Below are 26,180 nucleotides of genomic sequence, written 5' to 3'. Positions count from 1 at the left end.
ATTTGAATCCCATTACTGCACCACAGGCGCCCCCCCGACATGAGTGACATCATGCTGGCCACGTTCACCCCGGCCCCATGAGGTCAAATATAACCCTGATGCAGCCTTCAATAAAATCTTGCTTGACAGCCCTGGTTTATAAGGATTTCATCTGGTCAGTAGGTCTTGTGACGTAGAGATCATGTCAGTTGAGGGTCCCAATAGGTCAGAGAGTGGGGAAATGTACAATTTGTTACTACCGGTTCTGTGGGCGTGGCTTGGTGGGGGGGGAGTAATGTGACTGCATGGGCGTGGCCAACCATTTTTTTTTTTTTTACTTTTAAAAGCATTTTTTCTACAACCTCTTCGGCCGAAGAGGTTGTAAAAAAAATGCTTTTAAAAGCCTCTGACGATCCCAGCTGAGTTGCCTGATCGCCAGAGGCTTTTTTTTCCTTTTAAAAGCATTTTTTTTCTATAACCTCTTCGGCTGAAAAGGTTGTAAAAAAAATGCTTTTGAAAGGCTCTGTCAGATCAGGCAACTCAGCTGGGATCGTCAGAGCCTTTTAAAAGCATTTTTTTTCGGCTGAAGAGGTTGTAGAAAAAAATGCTTTTAAAAGTAAATAAAAAGCCTCTGATGATCGCGCGGCTCAGCTGGGCATGGGGGAGGCAGGGATTTTTGTTACCGGTTCTCCGAACCACCCGCCACCATCGCTACCGGATCAGGCGATCCAGTCCGAACTGGGAGCATTTCACCCCTGGGTCAGAGTCTTATGATGGGCCAGGTGTGAGTCCCCCGTGAGTCTTGTGATGGGGAGTATAAATCAGTCTTTAGTAGGGTTGCCAGGTCTGCTTCCAAAAAATAGCGGACAAGAGGGGCGGGGAGGGGTGACTTAAGTAGTAAAATTTTTTTTAAAAAATTACAATTAAATTATATATTTTCTTACAAACATTTTAACACGCCATTTTAGGTCAGTCGATACAAGCTAGAATACATTTTAAAAATGTGAACTGTGCATAATTTTATAATATATTTTTATTTTAATCTCATCATTAATTTTTTCAGAGAATCGAGTTCCATGGATATTCGATCTTTGTCTCATTCTAACTTATGATGAAAAAAAAGACAAAACGCGATTCTCCTATCCTTATTCTCTTAGACTGTACAGCTTTAGATTACGTACCATTTCATCATAAAGCTTTTGAATAAAAAAAAATGTCCACTATTTTGTGAAAAAAAATAGTGAACATAATGTGAAAAAAGCGGATTGTCCGCTCAAATAGTGGACACCTGGCAACCCTAGTTTAGGAGGTGAAGTGCTGGGTGGGGGAGGCAGTGGCTTAATAAGAATATGAAATTGCTCCTCACTAGATGCCAAATGTATCTCTAGAATGCTGCTCAGCACCCCAAAGAAGGTGATTGGACACCTAAAAACCCCTAAAACTCTTTGATAATTCCCCCTTCCTCGAATTTCTATGACAAACAGAGAGAGAGAGATTATCTTCTCCTTTTTTTTCTATTTTTAGATTATTATTTTTTTCACATATGCACAAATCTTACTGGTTTCTTTATATTTTTTGGCCACTCACGTTTTCTTTTCCCCATAATTATTTTCGTTCAGTTGCCCTACCCCAGGCTGTGATGGCAGCGGACACATCACGGGAAATTATGCTTCTCACCGCAGGTTAGTTCACCTTACCTACCCTTTACTCTTTTCGGATTGTGACCGTCTCTTTAAAAAAAAAAAAATCTTTTCTATTTTTTTTTTATATATATATATAAATGATAAGTGTGGATTCTTTGGTTCTATTCCAGGGATGGGCAACTATAGCAATTTTATGACTGGTGGACTTCAACTCCCAGAATTCCTGAACCAGCCATTCATTCATTCATTCATTCATGGCTGGCTCAGGAATTCTGGGAGTTGAAGTCCACTGGTGATACAGTTGTTCTAATTGCTGGGCCTTCTTCTATTCCCACTTCCCCTTGCTTTGATCTTCCCAACTTTTTTTTTTTTTTTTTTTTTTAGCTTACCCAAATATTCCATCTCTTCTTTTTCAGCCTTTCTGGTTGTCCTCTTGCTGACAAGAGTCTCAGAAACCTCATGGCTGCCCACTCTGCTGACCTCAAGTATGTTTGCGCTCAACTCTGTTTCTTTTTTCCCCCTATTCCTCTCGCTTCTTATTCTTTGGCTTGCAATTTCCCTTTAAAGTCGAAATCTGCCTGGGAGCTGACTCTCGAGACCGATTCACAACCTGTACGGGTAGTCCTCAACTTACAACCATTCGTTGAGCGACCAAAGTTACCACAGCACTGGGAAAAAAAGGGGGCAATGACCTGTTTTTTCCACACTTACGACCGTCGTAGCATTCCCCCCCCCAACGATCATGTGATCAAAATTCGGACGCTTGGCAACTGGCTCGCAATTTAGGACAGTTGCAGTCCTAAATTGCGGGGTCATGTGATCCCGCAATTTAGGGGTCATGTGATCCTGGGGTCATGTGATCCCATTTGTGATCCCCTTCTGATAAGCAAAATCAATGGGGGAAGAAAGATTTTACTTAACAATCGGGTTATTACTCACTTATCAACCGCAGTGATTCGCTTAGCGACTGTGGCAAGAAAGGTCGTAAAAATGGGGCAACGCTCACTTAACAGCTGCCTCGCTTAGCAATGGAAATTTTGCACTCCATTGTGGTCGTAAGTCAAAGACTATCTGTATTGGATTGGGAAGGGAAAAAGGCGTTGGATGACCGTAGGAAAACGTGGCCTGAGATTTTTATACATTCACACTGATTTATATATATATATTTGAATCGCAGGCAGATTTTGATTTAAGATCCTTGACTTATGCAACCCTATTTCCCCCCCCCCCAAAAAAAAATTCTTAATGATTTTCTAGTTAAATAATGCAATATCAGCAGTCCTTCTTCTGCCTAATAGCACTGGTTTCGTTAGCAGAGTTGATAATTTATGGACCACAAACTATCATCATCATTTTTTAATGACCCCATAATCTCTTGCGGAGTGGAGTCTGGGCAACTGAATGGAGCTGAGTTGAGTGTTTACTGGCCGGATGCCCTTCCTGTCACCAATGCGGAATTACATTCATCAGATATATTCTCATCGTGCCCAGAGAGAGAAATATGTGCCTCTACCAAGGATCGAACTCACAACCTCCTGATTGTGAGGTGAGAGCTCCACCTCTAGACCACCGCACCACTCTTATGGACCACAAGCTATGAAGACAGCAAAATGCCTGGCCTACAATAGAAAAAAATGTCCAGAGTTTTTCAAACAACAGTCTAGTTTCTCACCCTGTGAGATTCGACAATTTTCATCAGTTCTTTCTCCCCACAATGGCATCGTTTTTCTCCTTCAATTAAAACTCAATTAATTAAGCCTTCTCTATGCATTACTGCATTCAGAGTTACTACAGGTACTCCTCAGCTTGGGACTAAAATTGAACCCGGAATTATGGTCATAAGTCAGAGCGGTCATTAAGCGGGTCACCGTATGTCTGCAACTGATTTTATAATCCTTTTTGCACTGGTTCTTAAGTAAATACCACAATCATTAAATGAACGTCACCGTCATTAAAAGAATACCGTGGTTGTTAAGCAAGCCCGTTATAACCTGTTGAGGGTTTTTTTGATAGAAACCAGAAGTAAACACCAGTTTCCGGCAAAAAATGTCATAAATCACGATCATGTGACCGCGGGATCCAAACGACCATCACACCGGGACAGTTGCTGAGTGCCCAAACTGCAATCATGTGACCCTGGGTGAGCAACCATTGGAAACTAGGTTGTAAGTAGCTCTGAGGAGGTCTGTTGTAACTTCGGTCCAGTTGTTAAATGACCAGTCGTAACTCGAGGACTACTTGTATTCAGTAGGATCAGAATAACGGCAAGATGTACACAAGTCAGAGCAGTCATTAAGCGGGTCACTTAACTGTAAATGACTGCAAATCACTCAACTGATTTGCAGTCCCCGTTTAGTGACCGTTTGTTTAGTGACCATTCGAAGTTACAACAGCACTGAAAAATGTGAATTTATGACCATTTTTCACAGTTACGACCGTTGCAGAATCCCCTTGGTCACCTGATTTACATTCAGAGGCTTGGCAACTGACTCATATTTATGACGGTTGCTCTGTCCCGGGGTCACATAATTCCCCTTTTGTGACCTTCTGATAAGCAAGAGTCAACGGGGAGGCCAGATTCACTTAACAACCATGTGACTAACTTAACAACTGCAAGCAATTCGCTTAACACCGGTGGCAAGAAAAGTCGTTTAAAAAAGGGGCGAAACTCACTTAAAAATGTCTCGCTTAGCAACCTAAATGTTGGGCTCAACTGTGGTCGTAAGTCGAGGACTACCTGCATTTTTAGATGGAATTGTATTTTTGCAGAAAGAGAACTGTATGGGAATTAGAGAAAAAAAAATACAATTTGTTCATTTTTGAAGCACGAATGTAACCAGACTCACTCACCCTGCAACAAGCATTTGGTGATTCTTCTACCAGTTTGTTTTCTACATTCAATCAATGGTTGCTTCACATAATCAATTTTTTTTTTTAATAAAAAAATTCTTTTTCTCAATGACGGTCAGCTGATAGATAATATCCATTTTTACAATCAAGGAACTACCAACAGACAAACAATCCAAGAGCACTTTAACAGCCTAATCAAGGAAGCACACGTTTCTGGGCTTTTTGTTTCTTGCTGACAGACAGCAGACTCTGTGTCTCCCAAAGGGCAGCACAGAGTCTGCTGTCTGTCAGCAAGAAACAAAAAGCCCAGAAAAAGCAAATTCCACTCTTCTTCTAGCACTGATGAAGTTACCTAGTTGGGTAATTGGACTTCTTTGCTTGTTGGTTTAAAACATTTTGTTGCTTATCCAAGAAGCTTCTTCAGTCCACAGATAGTCCTCGATTTACAACCATTCCATTGGGTCAGAAATTTTTGGGCTCAATTGTTGGAAGTTACAACGGCACTGAAAAGGTGACTTACCACCGTTTTTCACCCTTACAACCACCGCAGCATCTCTATGGTCACAGGATCATATGAAACAGTATAGGGTCTCCTGCTTCAGCAGGGGGTTGGACTAGAAGACCTCCAAGGTCCCTTCCAGCTCTATTCTGATTGATTGATTGATCAAACTTGGGATGCTTGGCACAACTGGCTCATATTTATGACGGTCGCAGTGTCCCAGGGTCATTTGCGACCTTCTGACAAGCAAAAGTCAATGGGGAAAGCCAGATTCACTTAACAACCGTGTGACTAATTTAACAACTGCAGTGATTCGCTTAACAGCGGTGGCAAGAAAGGTTGAAAAATGGGGCAAAGCTCACTTAACGATTGCCTCGCTTATTTTACTTTATTTATTTTATTTGTTTCCATTTCTATACCGCCCTTCTCCAAATAGGACTCAGGGCGGTGAACAGCCAAAGTAAAAAACAGAGCATACAAAATTTAAAAACAGTATTAAAATAATTAAATATTTTGGCTGTAAATTAAAACAACCCAATTTAAAATCAATTTAAAATTTAACTCAAGCCAGCCCAGCTAGTTGAAATAAATAGGTTTTCAGGGCCCGACGAAAAATCCGGAGGTCTGTTATTGTACGTAACTCTGGGGGTTAGCTTAGCAACATAACTTTTAGGCTCCATTGTGATCGTAAGTTGAGGACTACCTGTATTATCTAGCTACTTGCATACGCTTCAAACCAACAAGAAAAGAAGTCCAGCTGGCATCATTCAACTTCCAGATATCTCTATCTCCTCGTCAGCTAGTTGTGTCATGAAACATCTGCAAGAAAACAACCAAGCTCAGAGAGCACGAAGGACATCACAAATTGAAAGTTGTGCATAGACGGGACTTTTGATCAACTCGCCTTGTGTTCTGCCCCAGCTACGGACCCAAAGAACGCAGCACACACAAAGTCTGTACAAACCTTAGTTTACTAAATAAACCAGTTTTTTACAACAAGGGCTGTTAATTAACTGCATTAACAGCCGCCAAGAATTCAAAGAATGATACTGAAAGCTTACTGTGGTTGGCAGAATGCCCAGAAGCAATTTGCAGGAAGCTGATAAGATAAGCAAGACAAGACACGAAGGTATGTGAACTAAAGTTGTTCCCTGCAAATTGCTTCAGTCAGCGTTCCTCCTTAAATAGGCTAAGGGAGTGACCAATTAGCCCCAAGCTTTACTCTCGAGGAGACCTCCTCCTGAGGAGCCACTCCTGCCTTTTGGCAACTCTGCGCGCCCATGCATTCTTCCTCTTCTTCCTCTTCACTTAAGGGACCTTCTGGAGGTTCTGAAGGCCCTGGCTGAATCCCCACCTCTGGCACCACATCTTCTCCAGCCTCCTCATTGTCCGACTCGAGTGTCAGCTGCACAGGCTGCTGGCGCAGCACCACACCAGCCTCCTCGCTGTCGGAATCAGCTACTAGCTGCACAGGCCGCATACGGGCCACAACACCTAGTGTCATACATCACAAACATTTTCCCAAGATCTACTCATTCCTGCACCAAAGATTAGTTAGTCAAGCTGAGAGATATAAAACATTGCATATCCTTCGAATTGGCCTAATCAAGATCTTCCTTCAGGGGGAGAATGGAATACATCAACTTATAAACAGTTCATTTAGTAACGGTCGGAAGTTACAATGCCACTGGGGAAAAAGTAACTTATGACCGTTTTTCACACTTAACAACCATCGGGTCTTACAGGCTCCACAAATACAGATACAGATGAACAAACTTGGAAGGGACCTTGTAGGTCATCTAGTCCAACCCCCCGCCCAAACAGACCCTACACCATTTTTGACAGATGGCAGTCCAGTCTCTTCTCGAAAGCTTCCAGTGAACCGTTGCAACATCCCCATGGTCACATGATTGAAATTCAGACGCTTGGCAACTGGCTCGTATTTATGACGGTTGCAATGTCCCGGGGTCACATGATCCCCTTTTGCGACCTTCCAACCAGCTAAGTCAATGGGGAAGCCAGATTGACTTAACAGCCGTGTTTCCACCTTAACAACTGCAGTGATTCGCTTAACAAACGTGGCAAGGAAGGTCGTAAAATGGGGCAAAACTCACTTAACACATGGCTCAGAAATTTTGGGCTCAGTTGTGGTCGTAAATCGAGGATTGCCTATATCTTGATCCGGAAGCTGCCGGGTGTCTTAATAAGGTGCTAATTACACTAGCAAAGTTGTGAATTATTGTTATAAGGAGTTCCAAGAGAATTATTTTTCAAGATTTGCAATGCCAAAGGAGGTGGAATTTAGTTCCTGCACTAATGGAGAACATCAAGTTGTTGTGTGGAAAATATAATTACCTTCAGGACGCCTGTCCGTTTTAATCTTACACTATGTTCTTTGATTCTGAATGAGCTTTTGCAACACTTGTGAAGTGGTAACTATTTTTATTACACTTCCAGGGAATATATTTCCACATTGTTAGCACAATGCATTATCCTTTGCATCCATGTGCAATTGTTTTAAAAAATGGGAGTCTACAGGTACCATATTTTTTGGAGTATAAGACGTACCTTTTCCCCCCTTAGAAGGGAGTGAAAACTTGGGTGCGTCTTATACACCGAATGTAGCCCTGCCCACCCACTGCCCCTCACCCTTTGGCCTCTGCCTCCCAGTAATTTATCTCCTTGCAGCAAACAGCAAGAAGAAACAGCCCATTTCAGCTTCAGCACAGCCTAATTAGCACAAGTTGATTGTCCGTTGGATCGACCTCCCAACCCTCAGCTGTTTCAGGCTTCAGAGATTGCCATTGCCTATTGCTGCGTGGGCCTCTGCTGTTTGCTGCAAGGAGGTAAATTGCTGGGAGCAGATTTTTTTTTCTTGTGCTAATCAAGCTATGCTGAAAACGAAAATGAAAGTAAAGCAGGCTATTTGCTGTTTGCTGCAACGAGGAGGCAGACGCAGATTTCTTTTTCTTGTTTTCCTCACCAAAAAAAGTAGGTGCGTCTTATAGTCCGGAGCGTCTTATACTCCGAAAAATATGGTAGTCCTTGACTTACAACAGCTTGTTTAGTGACCATTCAAAGTTACAATGGCCCTGAAAAAAGTGACTTATGACCATTTTTCATACTCATGAGCATTTGCAGCATGCCAATGGTTCAAAATCCAGATGTTTGGCAACTGGTTTGTATTTATGACGTTTGCAGTGTCCCGGGGTCAAATGATCCCCCCTTTTGCAACCTTCTGACAATCAAAGTCAATGGGGAAGCCAGATTCACTTAACAACCGTTAATAACTGCAAGGATTCACTTAACAACTGTGGGAAGAAAGGTCATAAAATGAGGCATAATTCACTTAACAAATGTTTCAGAGATTTTGGGGTCAATTGTGGTCATAAATCAAGGACTACCTCTATTAATCTATTTAGAAGTCATAAAAATTCCTCCTCCCCACTGCCAGAAAAAGGAAATCATCTCCAGCCCATTCATGTCTTTCAAAGCACAGATTTATCTGCATTTTTCTGATAGTTGGCAATTTAAAAAATATATATATAACATATAATGGGAAATTGAGGCAGATAGTTGATTATCGATAGTCCTCAATTTACAACCGCAATTGTGAGCAGGATTTCTGTGGTTATGCAAGCCGTGTCCAAATTTATATGACTTGTTTGCCACGTTTGTTAAACGAAACACTGCAGTTGATGAATGAATCACATGGTCATTAAGCAAATCTGGTTTCCACCATTGACTTTGCTTGTATGTATATATATATATATATATATATATATATATATATATATATATATATATATATAGGTCTTTGGTTATTCGGGTCTTCTCCCACGTAAAATTGGAAGTGTCTTGGCGACGTTTCGACGAAGTCTCATTCGTCATCTTCAGGCTGGTGTTCTCGGCTTCGTGCTTCCAGGAGCAATATATATATATATATACATATACATACACATATACATATACATATATATACATATTCTTTCTAGCCAGGTTTTACCTACGTAAGCTAAGATGTTCTACAGCCCTGGTTCTGTGAAATCTCATTCACAAGTTTCTGGGCTTTTTATTTCTAGCTGACAAGCAGCAACTCTGTGTTGCTCTCTGGGAGACTCAGATAGCTATTTCTGCCTTGTAAGGCGTCATCAGTGAGCCACACCCTCAGGTATCCTCCCTGTAAAGGTATATATATATATATATAATATCACATATAATGGATAAGCCTATCTGCAGATAAACTGACCCTCCAAATTTCAAGCAAAATATCATGAAAAGTACACCACTGATCCTCAAAAATTTAACCATAGCAACAGCGAAACTGCAAACTATTGCATCATCATTTATAAAACTGCACAATTTTAAGGTTGTGACCGGCTTTTAAAAATCAGAGTTCTGGTTCGCAGATAAGCCAAACCCAATTTTTGACAGCTAAAATTCTCGATTTATTCACAAGTATAGACAGTAAAAAAAAAAAAAGAAACTTTTGGAGCTCTGAAATCCTCAAAAATCTTCATGACCGACATGACACCATTCCTTTGTTCTACTTAAAAGCCCCTGTGGGTTATCCATGAAGAATGATTTATTTTGTTTATTTTTATTAATTATTAAATTTATTCTGCGGCCCATTTTGCTACAAAGTGACTCTGGGTGGCTTATAACATCCTAACAATTTCAGAACCAGGAGCTTTTCCCAGTACGGGTAGTCCTCAATGTACGACCACAACTTAGTGCAAAATGTAAGTGAGAAATTGATTAAGTGAGTTTTGCCCCATTTTCTTGCCACCTTTGTTAAGTGAATTTAAACAGTTGTTAAATTAGTATCACGGTTGTTAAGTAAATTTGGTTTGCCCCTTGACTTGGCTTGTCAGAAGGTCGCAAAAGGGGATCACATGACCCCTGGATCACTGCAGCCGTCATAAATTGAGTCAGTTGTCAAGCATCTGAATATAAAGCACGAGACTGAATGTAAATCACATGAGCATGGGGATGCTGCAATGGCCATAACTGTGAAAAATGGTCATAAGTCACTTTTTTCAGTGCCGTTATAACTTCGAACGACCACTAAGCAAATTGTTGTAAGTTGAGGACTGCCTGTACTCATGCCCATTGTTGTACAGATAGTCCTCGACTTATGTCGGGTTACTTAGTGACCATTTGAAGCTATGATGGGCCTCCCCTACTTCTAGGGCTCACTTCTGGAGTTCCAACAGTCCCCCCCACCAAGGTCATATGACTGCATGTGGGTTGCTTGGCAACCAGCCTGCATTTACGGCCATTTGTAGCATTTCATGGTCACATGACTACATTTTACAACGTTTTTGTTAAAAATCAACATTTCCGATTTTCTGCCAAAACAGCCCATGGCAAACAACCACCACCACAAAAAAGATCGTAAATTTAGGTTGGCCACAAGGGTGACCCGCTTTATGACTGAACTAACAACTGTGATGTGCAACCTCATTGCAGTTGTAAGTCGAGGACTACCTGTAGGTTATGATAAAGGAGAGTTCAAGTAGTAAAATTCTACTCAATAGTAGAATTTATAACCGCAGGCATTGGTGGGCTCTCTTTTTTGGATGTCTTCAAGCACAAACCGGTCCACCAATGATTGGAAATAATAAAGAAGTGGTCCTTGTTTAGTGACTACTGGGACTGGCAACGCAGTCATTAAGCAAAGCGATTGTTCAATGAAATTACAGCTGCGCTTCTGATCTGCCTTCAGCTTTCCTTTGCTTTACAGACCTGCAAAGGTGGTAAGAGTGAGGATTGGTCATAAAGTGATTGGTGTAACTGAATGGTTCCTGTATAAGGCAGTCGCTAAATGAGGACTACCTATTTGAATTCCTGAAGAGAGCAGGGTTGAATTTGTTGGTTTGGCCCCTCTCTTTCAAAACTAAGTGTCTCTGAATTGTTTGAATCTTCGTTCCAGCACAGATTTTTGTTCCCATCTTCATCCGGCTTCCGATCTCCATTCAATAGTAATAAATTTGATAGGTCCATGCATCCCTTCGGTTTAATGGTTTGCTTTCACTTTTCTGTGTTCTGAGAATCCGAGAAGACAATATGTCTTCAGTGACAAATGACAGCAATAAGGGAGAGAGAGAGAGAGAAAACACAATCCTCAAACTCCTTTGATGAAAAGAATTGACTCTGAAGTAATGGACTAGGTATGCCTTACTCTGATGTGTAAACTGTAAGGAAGCAAATTAACAATCATGTTTACATCGATCTGCATTTTCCTTCATTGAAATTTATCTATCTACAATAAAAAAAGAAAAGAAAAAAGTTTCCTATCTCACTCCCGAGATGATGATAATTATTTCTTCTCCTTCTCCTTCTTCTCCCTCTTCTTCTCCTTCTCTTTCTTCCCTCCTTTCCCCTTCCTACCTTCTTTCCTCCCTCCCTGCTTGCCTTCCCTTCTCTATTCCTTCTCTCCCTCCCTCTTCCTCCTCTCTCTCCTCCTCCTCTTCTTTTTCTTCTCTCCCTCTTCCTTCTTTCTTCCTTCTCTATCCCTCCCCTCTCCTTCCTTCCTCCTTCCGTCACCTCCTCTTTCCTCCCTCTCAGGTGCCCAACTCCCGGCTGTGATGGGTCCGGTCATATAACAGGAAATTACGCATCACATAGGAGGTAAGTTGAAAATGTGTATACAGAAATGAGACGGGTGGCAGAAAGAGAAGAGGAGAAAGTATATTTGGGGAACTGATGAGCCCAGGCCTCTTTTGAAGGAAGCCAAAAACGTCAAGACGATAGCTACAACCACACCATTCATTGCCTAAGTTATGGTCATGGCCGCCATCCTGATTGTTTCCTCCATCCTATCCCACTTATTTATGCATTCATTTAAAACTGATTTATTTAGCCACCCATTTCACTATTCCAGTGGTGGGATTCAAGTAATTTAACAACCGGTTCTCTGCCCTAATGATTTCTTCCAACAACCAGTTTTCCAGAAAGCTCAGAAAGTTAACAACCGGTTCTCCCGAACTGGCTGAATCCCACCACTGCACTATTCTGACTCTGGGCAGCTAACAAGATTTTTTAAAGTACATACAGTATCCCACTGTTAATGCAGCCCAAAACTGTGTTGGCTTTTGGGGCAGCTGCAGCACACTGCTGGCTCATATTTAAATGATCCTAGATCCCTCGCACGGTTACTACTATTGAGCCAGGTACTTATAGCTGTTCCCCACTCATTTGCATAACCATGAAGAGTAGAATCCTCGGTGCTCCTTGGCCTTGGTTATTTTCTTGCTCGCACTGATGATGTTACCCAGTTGGGTAATGAAACGCCTGGAAGAAAACAATCAAACTCAGAGAGCAAAAAGGATCTCACAGTTCAACCCCGAACTACAAATATTCTCCTTTATTGGCATGAAGAGTATAAAACAGCTCAGGGGCCTGGTGGTGCAGTGGACTAAACTACTGTTAAAGTAGCATTTAACTGCCAGCTGCCTGCAATTACTGCAAGTTTAAATCTCACCAGGCTCAAGGTTGACTCAGCCTTCCATCCTTCCGAGGTAGGTAAAATGAGGACCCGATTTGTGGGATCAATAAGCTGACTTTGTATAAAAAAGAACACCGCTTAGTGGGGGCCAAAAGCCCTACTAAGCAGGTATATACAAAAGTATGAAGGCTATTACTTAAAGCATTGTAAGCCGCCCTGAGTCTCCGGAGAAGGACGGCATATAAATCGAACTAATAAAAAAATAATAATAAATAGCTGTTAGAGAGAACTAGTCAAATTCAAATAAAAACAAAAAAAGTGATGCTAAGGAACTTTCAAATGCAATACAAATAATAATAATCTCCCCCCTCCCCTCTGCAATTTTCCAACTTCCTATCTTGGGTCTAGAGGACTGGACAGGATGTGACTAAAATACATACCATGTTTCCCCGAAAATAAGACCCTGTCTTATATATATTTTTGGAACCCCGAAATAAGCGCTTGGCCTTATTTTCGGGGAGGTCTTACTATTTTGGGGCGTGTGGAGGAAGATGGGGCTCCTCTTGCTGTCTTACCTGATTTCTAGCTCTGCATTTAAATATTTTCAGGGAGGGCTTATTATAGCGCATGCACTCAAAAGCCCGATTGGGCTTATTATCAGGGGATGTCTTATTTTCGGGGAAACAGGGTATTACATATGCATTCCTTGAAAAAAAAAATTCAGTTTCAATTCTGAAGTCATTTCTAGTTTCTCTTTCAATTCAATTCAGAATAGAGGTGGAAGGGACCTTGGAGGTCTTCTAGTCCAGCCCCCTCCTCAGGCAGAAGACCCTATACCATTTCAGATAAGTGGCTATCCAATCTCTTCTTAATGAACTTCAGTGATGAAGCTGCCACAACTTCTGAAGGCAAAGTGCTCAACTGGTTAATTGTCTTCACTGTTAGGAAGTTTCTCCTTAGTTCCAGGTTCCTTCTCTCCTTGATTAGTTTCCATCCGTTGTTTCTTGTCCTGCCTGCTGGTGCTTTGGAAAATAAATTGACACCCCCCCCCCTCTTCTTTGTGGCAGCCCCTCAAATACTGGAAGTCTGCTATCATGTGCCTCCTAGTCTTTCTTTTTTCTAGACTAGCCAAACCCAATTCCTGCAACCGTTCTTCATATATGTTTTAGTCTCCAGGCCTTTAATCAAAGAAGGACTAGGGGAGACATGATAGCAGGGTTCCAATATCTCAAGGGCTGCCACAAAGAAGAAGGAGTCAAGCTCTTCTCCAAAGCACCTGAAGGTAGGACAAGAAGCAATGGGTGGAAACTAATCAAGGAGAGAAGCAACCTAGAACTAAGGAGAAATTTCCTGACAGTGAGAACAATTAATCAGTGGAACAACTTGCCTCCAGAAGTTGTGAATGCTCCAACGCTGGAAGTTTTTAAGAAGACGTTGGATAACCATTTGTCTGAAGTGGTGTAGGGTTTCCTGACTAAGCAGGGGGTTGGTCTAGAAGACCTCCAAGGACCCTTCCAACTCTATTCTATTCTAAATCATCTTAGTTGCTCTTCTCTGCGTTTTCTCCCCAAGTCTCAACATCTTTTTTTTTTCTTGGCGCAATAGACAAATAGCAATGTATTCGGAAAAGTTAGCAAAATACGAATCCGCCTTTCATCTCTTGAATCTGATTTTTTTTAAAAGCTAAACTTCCCAGAATCAGATTAGAGGTACTTACCTTCTCTGCCGCTGCATAAAGATGAAAGGGTCAGATTTTAGCTGACTGCAAAATTCCTGTTAATAACACCACCGTATTTATGACTCCTATTATCTTTTTTCAAACATTAATGAAGACCTCGGCTGTCTCTCCCATTTGAACAACTCCATTAACATCTGCCATCTGCTAGCAAATACCTTCCTAGCCAGACACTATTAATTGCAAAAGCTGCTCCCCTCAAAGCAAACGGCTGTCTTTTTTTTCCTTTTTTCCATTTTCTTTTTAATTTTCACCACCGCTTGCCTCCCTTCTGAGGTGTGGAAACGGAAATTATCAGATCAAAGCACATGTGGGAATATCAAAGGGGAAGAATGGTTCCTTTTCTGTGTGAGGATGAAAATGAGATGTTCATTTTCCGGAGAAAATGAAAAATTAATACTTTCCTGGGAGCAAGGAGGGTGTAAGGAAGATTTCCCCAAGTTGGGGCCCAGCTGATAAATTATTTAGATCAGAGGCCTTCAAACTTGGCAGCTTTAAGACTTGTGGACTTCAAGTCCCAGAATTCTCCAGCCAGCTATGCTATGCTGGCTGGAGAATTCTGAAGTCCACAAGTCTTAAAGCTGCCAAGTTTGAGGAATCCTGATTTAGATAGTAGAAATTCCTCTTTCTTTAATGACATCTATTGTAGCCAGAGTTAGTTAGCTATTTATAGGTAGTCCTCAACTTACGACCACAATTGAGCCCAAAATTTATGTTGCTAAGTGAGAAATTTTTTAATTTGTTGTCCCATTTTGCAACCTTTCTTGCCACAGATGTTAAGTGAGTCACTGTTAAGTTAGTAACACGGTTGTTAAGTGAATCTGGCTTTCCCCATTGACTTTCCTTGCCAGAAGGTTACAAAAGATGATCACAGGATCCCGGGATACTGCGACTGTCATGAATATGAGTCAGTTGATCACATGACCATGGGGATCATGCCACAATGGTCATTAGTGTGAAAAATAGTCAATTTTTTCAGCGTCGATGTAAGTTCAAACAGTCCCTAAATGAGCTGTTGTAAGTTAAGGACTATCTTTATTTACTTATATCCTGCCTTTATTATTTTTTGTTAAAAATAACTCCCAGTTATTTGTATTTGTTAAAAATACAGTTATTTGTTAAAAATAGCTCACATCCTGCAGACATATTTAATACACATTACTCCTCCTGTTCTCCCCACAAAAACCTAGCTGGCTTTCATGCCTAAAGCTGGACTAGAATTCACAGTCTCCTGGTGATTGTTGCAAAATCATTCAAACAGCTTTCATATCTAAAGTGGGACTAGAATTCACCATCTCCTGGTGATTAGCCCAAAGTCTCCCAGCCGGCTATCATGCCTAAGGCAGTACTAGAACTCACAATCTCCTGGTAATTGTCCCAAAATCACACACGCTTCATAAGTACTAGAATTCACAATTTCCTGGTGATTGTCGCAAAGTCACACAAATGGCTTTCATGCTAAGGCAGGGCTAGAACTCACAATCTCCTGGTGATTGTCCCAAAGTCACACAGTAGCTTTCATGCTAAGACAGGACTAGAACTCACAATCTCCTGGTGACTGTCCCAAAGTCACCCAGTTTGAACTAGTCATAAGTGCAAGGACCAGTTTGAAGTCACTTTAGTGCTGTTGTGACTTGGAACAGTCGCCAAACAGATGGTTATAAGCCAAGGATTTATTGTTGAGCCTGGTTTAGCTCAACTGACAGAAGCACTGTAATTTAACACCAGCTGTCTGCAATTAAAGTAAGATCGAATCTCGCCAGGCTCAAGGTTGACTCAGCCTTCCATCCTTTCTAAGGTAGGTAAATTGAGGACCCAGTTTGTGGGGGCAATAAGCTGACTTTGTAAAAATATACAAAAGTATGAAGGCTATTGCTTAACGCACTGTAAGCCGCTCTGAGTCTCCGGAGAAGGGCGGCATATAAATCAAATTAAAAAAAAAAAAGGACTACCTGTTAAGGCGACTAGCATCAGGACGGGAAAGAATTTGCCAAATGCATTGTGATACCCTTGGTTTTTTTTTTCTTCTGTTTAAAAAAAAAAAAATCCTATAGTTTATCAGGTTGCCCTCGTGCCAAGAAAAGTGGAATGAAAATCCCACCCACAAAGGATGACAAGGAGGATCCTGAACTGATGAAGTAAGTGATGGGGGAAATGTCTGAACCGTTCACAAAAGTTATTTTATTGCATCAACAACCAAGGTGGAAAAGCAACTTCATTCGTTTTATGTGACACTGTACATCGTTTCCTTTTATTGAAAACATGACTGGAGTTATGTAGCAAGCTGTCAGCATTGCATAAAAGTTAAATCCAGGGTGTACATTGATTAAACGAATTCCCAGGAAAACTCAAATCATTGCTGGCTCATATTAAGGCACGGGTGGGGAATTAGGGCCCTTTTATGACTTGTGGACTTCAATTCCCAGAATTCCTGAGCCAGCCACGCTGCGGACTTCAACTCCCAGAATTCCTAAGTCAGCATGCGTGGCTCAGGAATTCTGGGAGTTGAAGTCCACAAGTCATAAAAGGGCCCTAGTTCCCCACCGCTGAGTTACCGCTGACTCATGCATGATGCAATCTACGTTATGATTGGTTGCTGTGGGTGTAAAGGGGGAGTTTCCCTTTTTTTCCCGCCTTTTTTCTTCTGTGTGTTCTGTATAGTTGAAGTTGGAGTCCATAAATCATAAATGAGAATAAATCCCTTTTTAAATAGAAAGGGATGTTACCACACTTGGTTTGAGCAAGCACACACCTAGAACTCCCTTAGTGTGGTTGCTTGTTGCTCTGATACATTTTGAAATGTTTAATTGAATCAAATTGGTTGCTAGTTCTATACTACACTTTTATGTCTGCGTATTTTGGTGTAGAAACTTCTGGAATTGAAATAGAATTAACATAACCCACACAAATTATGTTGGTGACACTGTTATAACCATTTCCACAATACCATCCTGCATCAATTAAATTTGTAATTCCAGTGTATCGAATTGACAAATCATCATCAATCACAATTATAGAAGTTGTCCTTGACTTACGACCACAATTGACCTCAGCATTTCTGTTGCTAAGCAAGACAGTTGCTAAGCGAGACGGTTGTTAAGCGAGTTTTGTGCCATTTTATGATCTTTTTGCCACAGTTAGTAACACGGTTATTAAGTGAATCCGGCTTCCCTTATTGACATTGCTTGTCAAAAGTTCGCAAAAAGGGATCACGTGATCCCAGAATCCTGCAACAGTCATAAATATGAACCGGTTGCCAAGTGACTGAATTTTAATCACATGACCACGGGGATGCTGCAACGGTCATAAGTGTGAAAAATGGTCATAAATCATTTTCTTCGGTCCTATTGTAACTTCGAAGGGTCACGAAGGAAATGGTTGTAAGTTGAGGATTATCTGTACGATGGATTTGCATTTTGTGTTCCCAGATCAAAAGCTATTTCAGACCAATAATGAGAAATCAGCCCATTTATAAGCGTGTTCTCTTCCCGATTCCTCCTCTAGCCTTGCTTTTGTTGTTAATCTAGAACAGTGATGGCTAACCATTTTCTTGTTGTGTGCCGAAAGTGCGCACGCACCGGCACCATAATGCAATGCGCCCCCCTGTGCATGTGCACACGACTCCCCCATGCTCCCTCTGCCCCTCATGCATACGCACATAACCCCCCCACCCCCCATTTTGGGCCTAGTAGGCCTCCCTGAAGCCTCCTGGGTCCAAAAATGGGCTGGGGGGTGCGTCACACACCCCCACGCCCCATTTTATTTATTTATTTATTTATTTATTTATTAGATTTCTATACCGCCCTACTCCCGAAGGACTCAGGGCGGTGCACAGCCAGACAATAAAAACACATACAATACAAAATTTAAAAAATAGAATAAAATCAAATTAAATAATTTTGGCCCCGACAAATTTAAAACCCCAAACTTTTAAAACCAATTTAAAATTGAATATATAAATACTAAAAGATATTTAAAATTTTAAAAATCTTTTACAAAAGAGGGGGCCTAGTAGGCCTCCCTGCAGCCTCATGGGCTCAAAAACGGGCCGTGGCCTAGTAGGCCGCCCTGCAGCCTCATGGGCCCAAAAATAGGCCGTGCAGAGGTGCCGCCTCCCCCGTGCTCTCCCCCGCGCATGTGAGCGCTTCTCCCGCATGCACCCTGCCCCCCACCCCTCCGCGCATCCCAAAAATCAGCTGGCCGGCGGGAGGCACCAGCACATGCGTGGTAGAGTTGAGCTGGGCGATGGCTCACATGCCCACAGAAAAGGTTCCACCTGCCAGCTGTAGCATGCGTGCCATAGGTTCGCCATCACGGATCTAGAATTTCCTTCTACCACTTTAAGACCTATGCATTTAAAAAAGCATAGCAGGGTTGCAAAAATTATGCACCCTTAAGCCTCCATGGAAAACGAGGTTCCTGTAAGTGGTCCAAAGGTCTTTGCAGGAATCAGCTGACATTTGAAGCCATCTGCTCCATCTCCTTAGAGCCAGGAAGCAGAATGTTTTTATCCAATGAGCCATGTCACAATTAGCTGAGTAAGGAGTGTTTATTAAAAGCTGTCAATTTAAAATCCACAAAATTTTTCTTGAATGCAGGAAAAAGTTTTGCGTAATGTCATTGAGCTGGCCATTTGGTCTAGTAAGGCATAAGACTAGAAATTGTGAATTCCAGCCCCACCAAGACATGAAAGCCGAACTTTGGGTCAATTACCAGGAGATTGTGTTCTACTCCTGCCTTAGGCATGAATGTTGGCTGGTAACTTTGGGTCAATCACCAGGACATGGTGAGTTCTAGTTCCACCTTAGTCATGAAAGCAGGTTGGATTTCCGTCACGCGCTCAAGACTTTCTTATTTCATCAAGCTGGCCTGACCTGTTTTTCCCCTTTTTAAATGGAAAATTTTAAATTTGGTTTTAAATTATTGGGGTTTTAAATTTGTTCAGCCAAAATTATTTAATTGGTTTTATTCTATTTTAAATTTTGTATTTATATGTTTTATTCTATGGCTGTTCACCGCCCTGAGTCCTTCAGGAGTAGGGCGGTATACAAATTCAATAAAATGAAATAAAAATAAAATGACCTTGGGCCAATCACTAGGAGACACTGAGTTCTAGTCCTGCTTTAGGCATGAAAAGCAGCTGAGTGACTTTGGGCCAGTCCCTCTCTCAACTCAACTAACCTCAGAGGGTTGTTGTGGGGGAAATAGGAGGAGGACGGTGTATTAGGCATGATTGCCGCCTTTAGTTATTTATAAACAATAAAGGCAGGATGAAAAAAAAATCAAATAATCCAAGAAGAGGAGTAGATCAATTAATTTGTCTCCTCGCAAGCGCGTTAGGTTTCTGGTCAGCTGAGATGCGGCAATCCACTCTGCCGCGCCTATCAGCTGGGCTAAAAAACAAGAAACAAAGGTAGGAATAAAGCGGGAGTGGGTGGTTGGGCCCAGCTCCCAGTCACAGAGAACCAGTTCGGTGACGTCACATCATCACCGCTACCAGCTCAGCCGAACCGGGCCAAACCAGGAGCAACCCACCTCTGATGTACAGGGGTGGGATTCAGCCGGTTCAGACCAGTTCGGGCGTACCGGATGTTAATTTTAATCTGGTTTGCCAAACCGGTACTTGCAAGGACTGGCTGATCCCGCCCACCCCACTCCTCCCAGGAGTCTCTACACAGCCCATTTTGGAGGTGACGTAAGTGTAGGGCCCGGGCGGAGGCTCTGGAAAGGTGAAAAATGGGCCTACCGGAAGTTCCAGAAGTCCGGAAACAGGCCCATTCCTGGCCTCCGGAGCCCAGGGGAAGCCAATTTCGCCCTCCTGGAGGCTCGAGGAAAGCCTCTGGAGTCTGGGCAGGGCAAAAAATGGGCCTACTGGAAGTACCGGAAGTCCGAAAACAGGCCTGTTTCTGGCCTCCAGAGGGCCCCCAGAGCCTGGGGGAAGCAGTTTTCACCCTCCCGGGGGCTTGAGGAAAACCTCCAGAGTCTGGGGAGGGTGAAAACGCCCTTGGTGCAGGAGGCAGAGTAGGCCACACCCACCACGGCCACGCCCACCCAGCAACCGGGCAGAGAACCGGTTGATAAAATGTCTGAATCTCAGCCCTGGACGCGTAGATTCGCCTTTAATCGTGAATTGAGAGAGTGTCATTTTCAACAGGATCGCTTGAAAATGAAGTGTTATCAGTGATACGGTCCTCCCCAGAGGTTGTTCTCTTCGGAGGTTGCTGGGGCCAAGTGACTCAAAATGTCATGGATAATAAAATGCAAACGATGCAAATGTCACACAAGTTAATATGTGCAGGCTTATATGAAAGCACGTCGCCTGTTTTGGACCTTTAAATCTGAGAGCCACAACCATTAACCCATTTCAGGGGTTAACATCATACAATTGAGCCCCACAACTGCCATCCCGCTGCTTCCTAACACCTTAAGCCACAACAAAATCAAGTGAACACTTAGCACGCTTAACATATTGCAGAAATATAACTACTAGACCTTCTACTGATCAGATTCAACATGTTGTGTGAACCCAGCCTATATCTAATCACAACAAAGCAAGCTAATCTAATACAGGTAGTCCTCGATTTACAACAGTTCATTTAGTGACCCTTCAAGGTTACAACACCACTGAAAGTGTGGCTTATGACCACTTGAACGTGTGATCAAAATTCACACGTTTGGCAACGGGTTCATATTTATGACGGTCAGTGTCCCGGGGTCACATGATCTCCTTTTGTGACCTTCTGACAAGCAATGTCAATGGAGAAGCCAGATTCACATAACAACTGGGTTACTAACTTATCAACTGCAGTGATTCACTTAAAAACCGGGGCAAGAAAGGTTGTAAAATGAGGCAAAACTCACTTAACAAAATGTCTCGCTTAACAACATACATTTTGGGCTCAATTGTAGTCATAAGTCAAGGACTACCTATAAAGGCTCAATTTTCAGCCTAGGCATGTTTGCATGTGGATGTTTTTCATGATGCAAACATTGCATTGCATCAGACTAATATATGGATTTTGTGTAAGTGTTTTTGCGCTTGAAAAACCAGAGTCTGTTGCATATTTCTGAAAACCACCTTGTTGGTTGCCTCTGAGGGTAATATATTACAGGAAGTCCTTGACTTACGACCACAATTGAGCCCAACATTTTAAGCAATTCAGTTGTTAAGTGAGCAATGTCCCATTTTTTACCATAGTTGTTAAGCGAATCACTTCAGTCATTAAGTGAATCACAGTCATTAAGTGAATCTGGCTTCCCCCATTGACTTTGCTTGTCTGAAGCCAGCTGGGAAGGTGACAAATGATGATTACTGTGACTCCCGGGAAGAAGCAACCGTCATAAATCCATGCCAGTTGCCAAACATCTGAATTTTGATCACATGACCCTGGGGAGGCTACAACGGTCGTAAGTGTGAAAACTGGTCGTCAAAGGTCACTAAACAGATGGTTGTAGTAGGTCAAGGACTACCTGTAAGTCAGGGCAGTTGAGATCACACCATGTCACTCTCCATCTCCATTTCTCCGCTCTTCCTGCCTGTTTTCCCTGCATCAGGATAGAAGAAAGAGAGAGAGAGAGAGAGAGAGAGAGAGAGAGAGGAAGGAGGGAAGGAAGGAAGGAGGGAAGGAAGGGAGGAAGGGAGGGAGGAAGGAAGGAAGGAGAAGAAAAGAAAGAGGAAGGAAGGAAGGAAAGGAAGGAGGAAGGAAGGAAGGAAGGGGAAGAAAGAAAGGAAAGAAAGAAAGAGGAAGGAAGGAAGGAAAAGAAAGAAAGGAAGGAAGGAAGGAGAAGAAACAAAGAAAGAGGAAGGAAGGAAAGGAAAGAGGAAGGAAGGAAGGAAAGAAAGAAAGGAAAGAAAGGAAGGAAGGAAGAAAGAAAGGAAAGGAAAGAAAGAGGAAGGAAAGAAAGAAAGAAGGAAGGAAAGTGGAAGGAAGGAAAGAAAGAGGAAGGAAGGAAAGAAAGAGGAAGGAAAGGAAGGAAGAAAGAAAAAAGAAAAGAAAAAAAGAAAAGAAAAGAAAAGAAAAAAGAAAAATTACATTCCCCAGAATTCCTGCAGGGAGAAGGCTTAAAAATTAGGCCACAGTCTAGGAAATTGTCCATGCTGCCATGGTTCAACCACAAGGGTCAATTAATTACCTCCGAGCCATCATCAAAATTGTCACACACGGCATTTACCTGAGATTTGGAATGGGTTCACCGTCCTTCATTATTTCAAGCCCTTCTGTAGTACACCCAGAATCCTGCAGCTTTTGTAGGAGTCTTTCTTAAACTAGAAATACCAGCCCCAGGTGCTCGGTTTCTCTCTCTTTCCCCATGTTAACAAACTCTTCTGGCTCAAATTTATGGCACTTAGTAGTGGTTGTTAACACAAACTGCTATGGTCCCCAATAACATCTGAGCTGGATCACAAGGAAAGGGAGGGAGGGTTTAGAGAACTCTTGTGAGGATCACAATCCTAATTAGTTCCCCGCTGCACATAATTCCACATCTCTATTTGAAGAACAATTTGACATCAGCTATATTTCTTTTCCTGAATGATAGGTTGTCCTTGACTTATAACCATTTGTTTAGTGATTGTTCAGTTACACCGGTACTGAAAAAAGTGACTTATGACCAGTTTTCACACTTACAACTGTTACAGCATCCTCATGGTCATGTGATCAAAATCCTGCCACTCAGCAGCTGTCTCATACAGTGGTGAAATCCAAATTTTTTTACTACCGTTCTGTTGGCATGGCTTGGTGGGTGTGGTGTGGCTTGGTGGGCGTGGCAGGGGATGGATACTGCAAAATCCCCATTCCCTCCCCACTCCTGGGAGAAGGATATTGCAAAATCTCCATTCCCACCCCACTCCTGGGGGAAAGATATTGCAAAATCTCCATTCCCTCCCCACTCTTGGGAGAAGGATATTGCAAAATCTCCATTCCCTCCCCACTCCTGGGAGAAGGATATTGCAAAATCCCCATTCCCTCCCCACTCTTGGGAGAAGGATATTGCAAAATCCCCATTCCCTCCCCACTCCTGGGAGAAGGATATTGCAAAATCTCCATTCCCACCCCACTCTTGGGAGAAGGATATTGCAAACTCTCCATTCCCTCCCCACTCCTGGGAGAAGGATATTGCAAAATCTCCATTCCCACCCCACTCCTGGGGGAAAAATATTGCAAAATCTCCATTCCCTCCCCACTCCTGGGGGAAAAATATTGCAAAATCTCCATTCCCTCCCCACTCCTGGGGCCAGCCAGAGGTGGCATTTGCCAGTTCTCCGAACTACTCAAAATTTCTGCTACCGGTTCTCTGAACTGCTCAAAATTTCCGCTACCAGTTCTCCAGAACCTGTCAGAACCTGCTGGATTTCACCACTGGTCTCATATCTATGTCGGTCGCAGTGTCCCACACTCGCGTGATCCCCTTTTGCAATCTTCTGACGAGCAAAGTCGACGGGGAAGCCAGATTCACTTAAACAACCGTGTTACTAACTTAACAACAGAAGCGATCCACTTAGCCACAGTGGCAAGAAAGGTCGTAAAATGTGGCAAAAGCTCACTTAACAATTTTCTCGCTTTAGCATCAAAAATGTTGGGCTTGATTTTGGTCGTATGCCGAGGACTGCCAGTATTTAATGGAACGTCTGCTTGCTATCTGTTCCATGAAAAAGCCATGATAAAACATTTTGAAACTCTCTGCCAAACCCTCATACAGACTCCCTCAGTGGTTCTTGGTGCCGATGACATGCTGGATTATTTATTTATAATAAAAATGCAATGGAAGTTAAATTAGCGATGTAAACTATGTAATGGTTGTGCTGTGAATGCCGATTTGAATTGTCGCCTTCGCCTTCCCGCCTCTCCTTCCTTCTTTCTCTCGAGGTTTTGGTCGCTTGCTTACAATCGCATAAACAGCGAGGGTGTTATGAATGTAGTCAGCATCCCGCTAGCAGGGATATTATAGGTGAATTGTGCCACATTTGCATGTGATTTAAAACAGAACCAGGGTTTCCAAATTATTTCAGAGGGGGGGAGGAAATAGCCACGATGGGCTTCTCAATCGTCAACTCCTCCGTTTTCATTTTTTCTAATGGAATAAAATAAAAAATGCTGATGGAGATAACAATGAAACATAGGATTAATGAAACTCAAACAAAGGCGAGGTATATTTTTTGACAATTGCCTTTGAGATTCCTGACGGTTTCTCCGCGTAAAGGGGTAGCTCAAGTTTTATTCCCTCGGATGTATTTTATTTCTTAAACTTAAACTTCCCGCCCTATCTCGCCTTGGGGTTACTCTAGGCGGTTAGCTTAGGACAATAAAAAAGGGAGAAATGAAAAAAAGGCTGAACGTTAACAGTAGCAAAGTAGTGGAACAATAGAATAAACCATGAGCAAGAAAACAATGAGAATAGAGTGGTGTGAGAATGGAAGATGGACGGGGATGGAAGCAGGGAGTGAGGGGGAAGGTGAGATCTGATGTCAATTTAATTGCCACCTCCAGTGTGGTAGTGCCCCCAAAAAACATTCTCTTTTCTGAGGTCCTTGGTACTCTCTGAGCTTGGTTTTCTTGCAGACTTTTCATTACCAATCTAGGTAATATCATCAGTGCTAGAAAGTAGTGGGGGAGTTGGTGATCACCTTTAAAGCGCTCCATGGCTTAGGGCCAGGGTACTTACGGGACCGCCTTCTGCCACCAATAGCCTCCCACCGGCCGGTTCGCTCCCACAGAGAGGGCCTCCTCAGGGTGCCGTCGGCCAGACAATGCCGGCTGACGACCCCCAGGAGGAGAGCCTTCTCTGTGGTGGCACCTACCCTATGGAACAATCTACCCCCAGAGATACGAGTGATCTCCGACCTCCGGATTTTTCGTCGGGCCCTAAAAACTTATTTTTTTCAGCTAGCCCGTCTGTCCTGATTTTAGGGTTAGTTTTAAAAATGTTAATATTTATTTTAATTGACAAGTTTTAAATTATGGGCCAAATTTATAAATTATTTTAACTTTATTTTTTAACTGTGATGTTTGTATAGATGTTTTTTATCTGGCTGTTCACCGCCCTGAGTCCGAAAGGAGAAGGGCGGTATAGAAATTCGAATAAATAAAATAAATAAATAAAAATAAGAGGAGGGAGGGAGGGAGGGAGGAAGGAAAGGAAGGAAGGAAGGAAGGAAGGAAGGAAGGAAGGAAGGAAGGAAGGAAGAAACTGTGGGGTCCTTGGTGCTCTCTAACTTGAATGTTTTCTTGCAGAGGCTTCATTACTCAAATAGATAACATCATCAGGACTAGAAGGGAGTGAGATTGTGGAGAGGAGGAGGAGAAAGACAAGGAGGAGGAGGAGGACTGAGGGGTCCTTGGTGCTCTCTGAGTTTGGTGGGGTTTTTTGCAGATGTTTCATTACCAAACTAGGTAACATTATCAGTGCACTGATAATATTAACTAGTTGGGCAGTGAAACTTCTGCAAGAAAACAATCAAGCTCAGAGAGCACTAAGGCCCTCACAGTTCAACCCTCAGCTACAAATATTCTCTTCTATACAATCCCCTTTTTAAATGGCACCATCCTGTAGCGAATATTGATGTATGCTTTTGAATGACATCTATTATATTGATAATAATAACTGGTCCTTGGGATCCATTCAATAGGTAGCTACAGGTAGCCCTCGACTTATGACCGGTCGCTTACCGATCGTTTGAAGTTATGTCAGACCTCCCCATTTATGGAAACTTATGACCCAGTTTCGAAGTTCCAACGTGGGTCACATGATCACATTTGGGCCGCTTGGCAATCAGCCCACATGTGTTGCATCCCTCGTGGTCACGCAACCATGATTTTTCAGCAGTTACTTCCAAAAGCAACCCATTGGCTAAAATGGACTAATTTAATGATCACCGTGTTCAGATAATGACTGTGACGTTTGTTTCTTGCGCTTTAAGAGATGTGGACTTCAACTCCCAGAATCCTCCAGCCAGAATTTGGAGGGTTGCAGTCCACACCAGAAGTCCATACCTCTTAAAGTTCACAAGCTTGAGAAATTCTGTTC

General features: G+C 42.4%; 1 protein-coding gene across 1 annotated transcript in view; it reads left to right on the top strand.

Moving 5' to 3' along the window:
• The window catches only part of MYT1 (myelin transcription factor 1), a 137,266-nt gene that overhangs the window by 91,911 nt on the left and 19,175 nt on the right, over positions 1–26,180 (top strand). The window contains exons 15-18 of the mRNA XM_070941128.1: positions 1,599–1,661; positions 2,039–2,107; positions 11,542–11,604; positions 16,211–16,294. Of these exons, the coding sequence (XP_070797229.1) occupies positions 1,599–1,661; positions 2,039–2,107; positions 11,542–11,604; positions 16,211–16,294 (279 nt within the window). The remainder of the gene's footprint in view (positions 1–1,598; positions 1,662–2,038; positions 2,108–11,541; positions 11,605–16,210; positions 16,295–26,180) is intronic.

Source organism: Pituophis catenifer, unplaced genomic scaffold, assembly GCF_029215685.1.
Source record: "Pituophis catenifer annectens isolate HBS135680 unplaced genomic scaffold, rPitCat1.0.hap2 SCAF_3, whole genome shotgun sequence".
Taxonomy (NCBI): domain Eukaryota; kingdom Metazoa; phylum Chordata; class Lepidosauria; order Squamata; family Colubridae; genus Pituophis; species Pituophis catenifer.
This window is presented reverse-complemented; position numbering and strand designations above follow the sequence as displayed.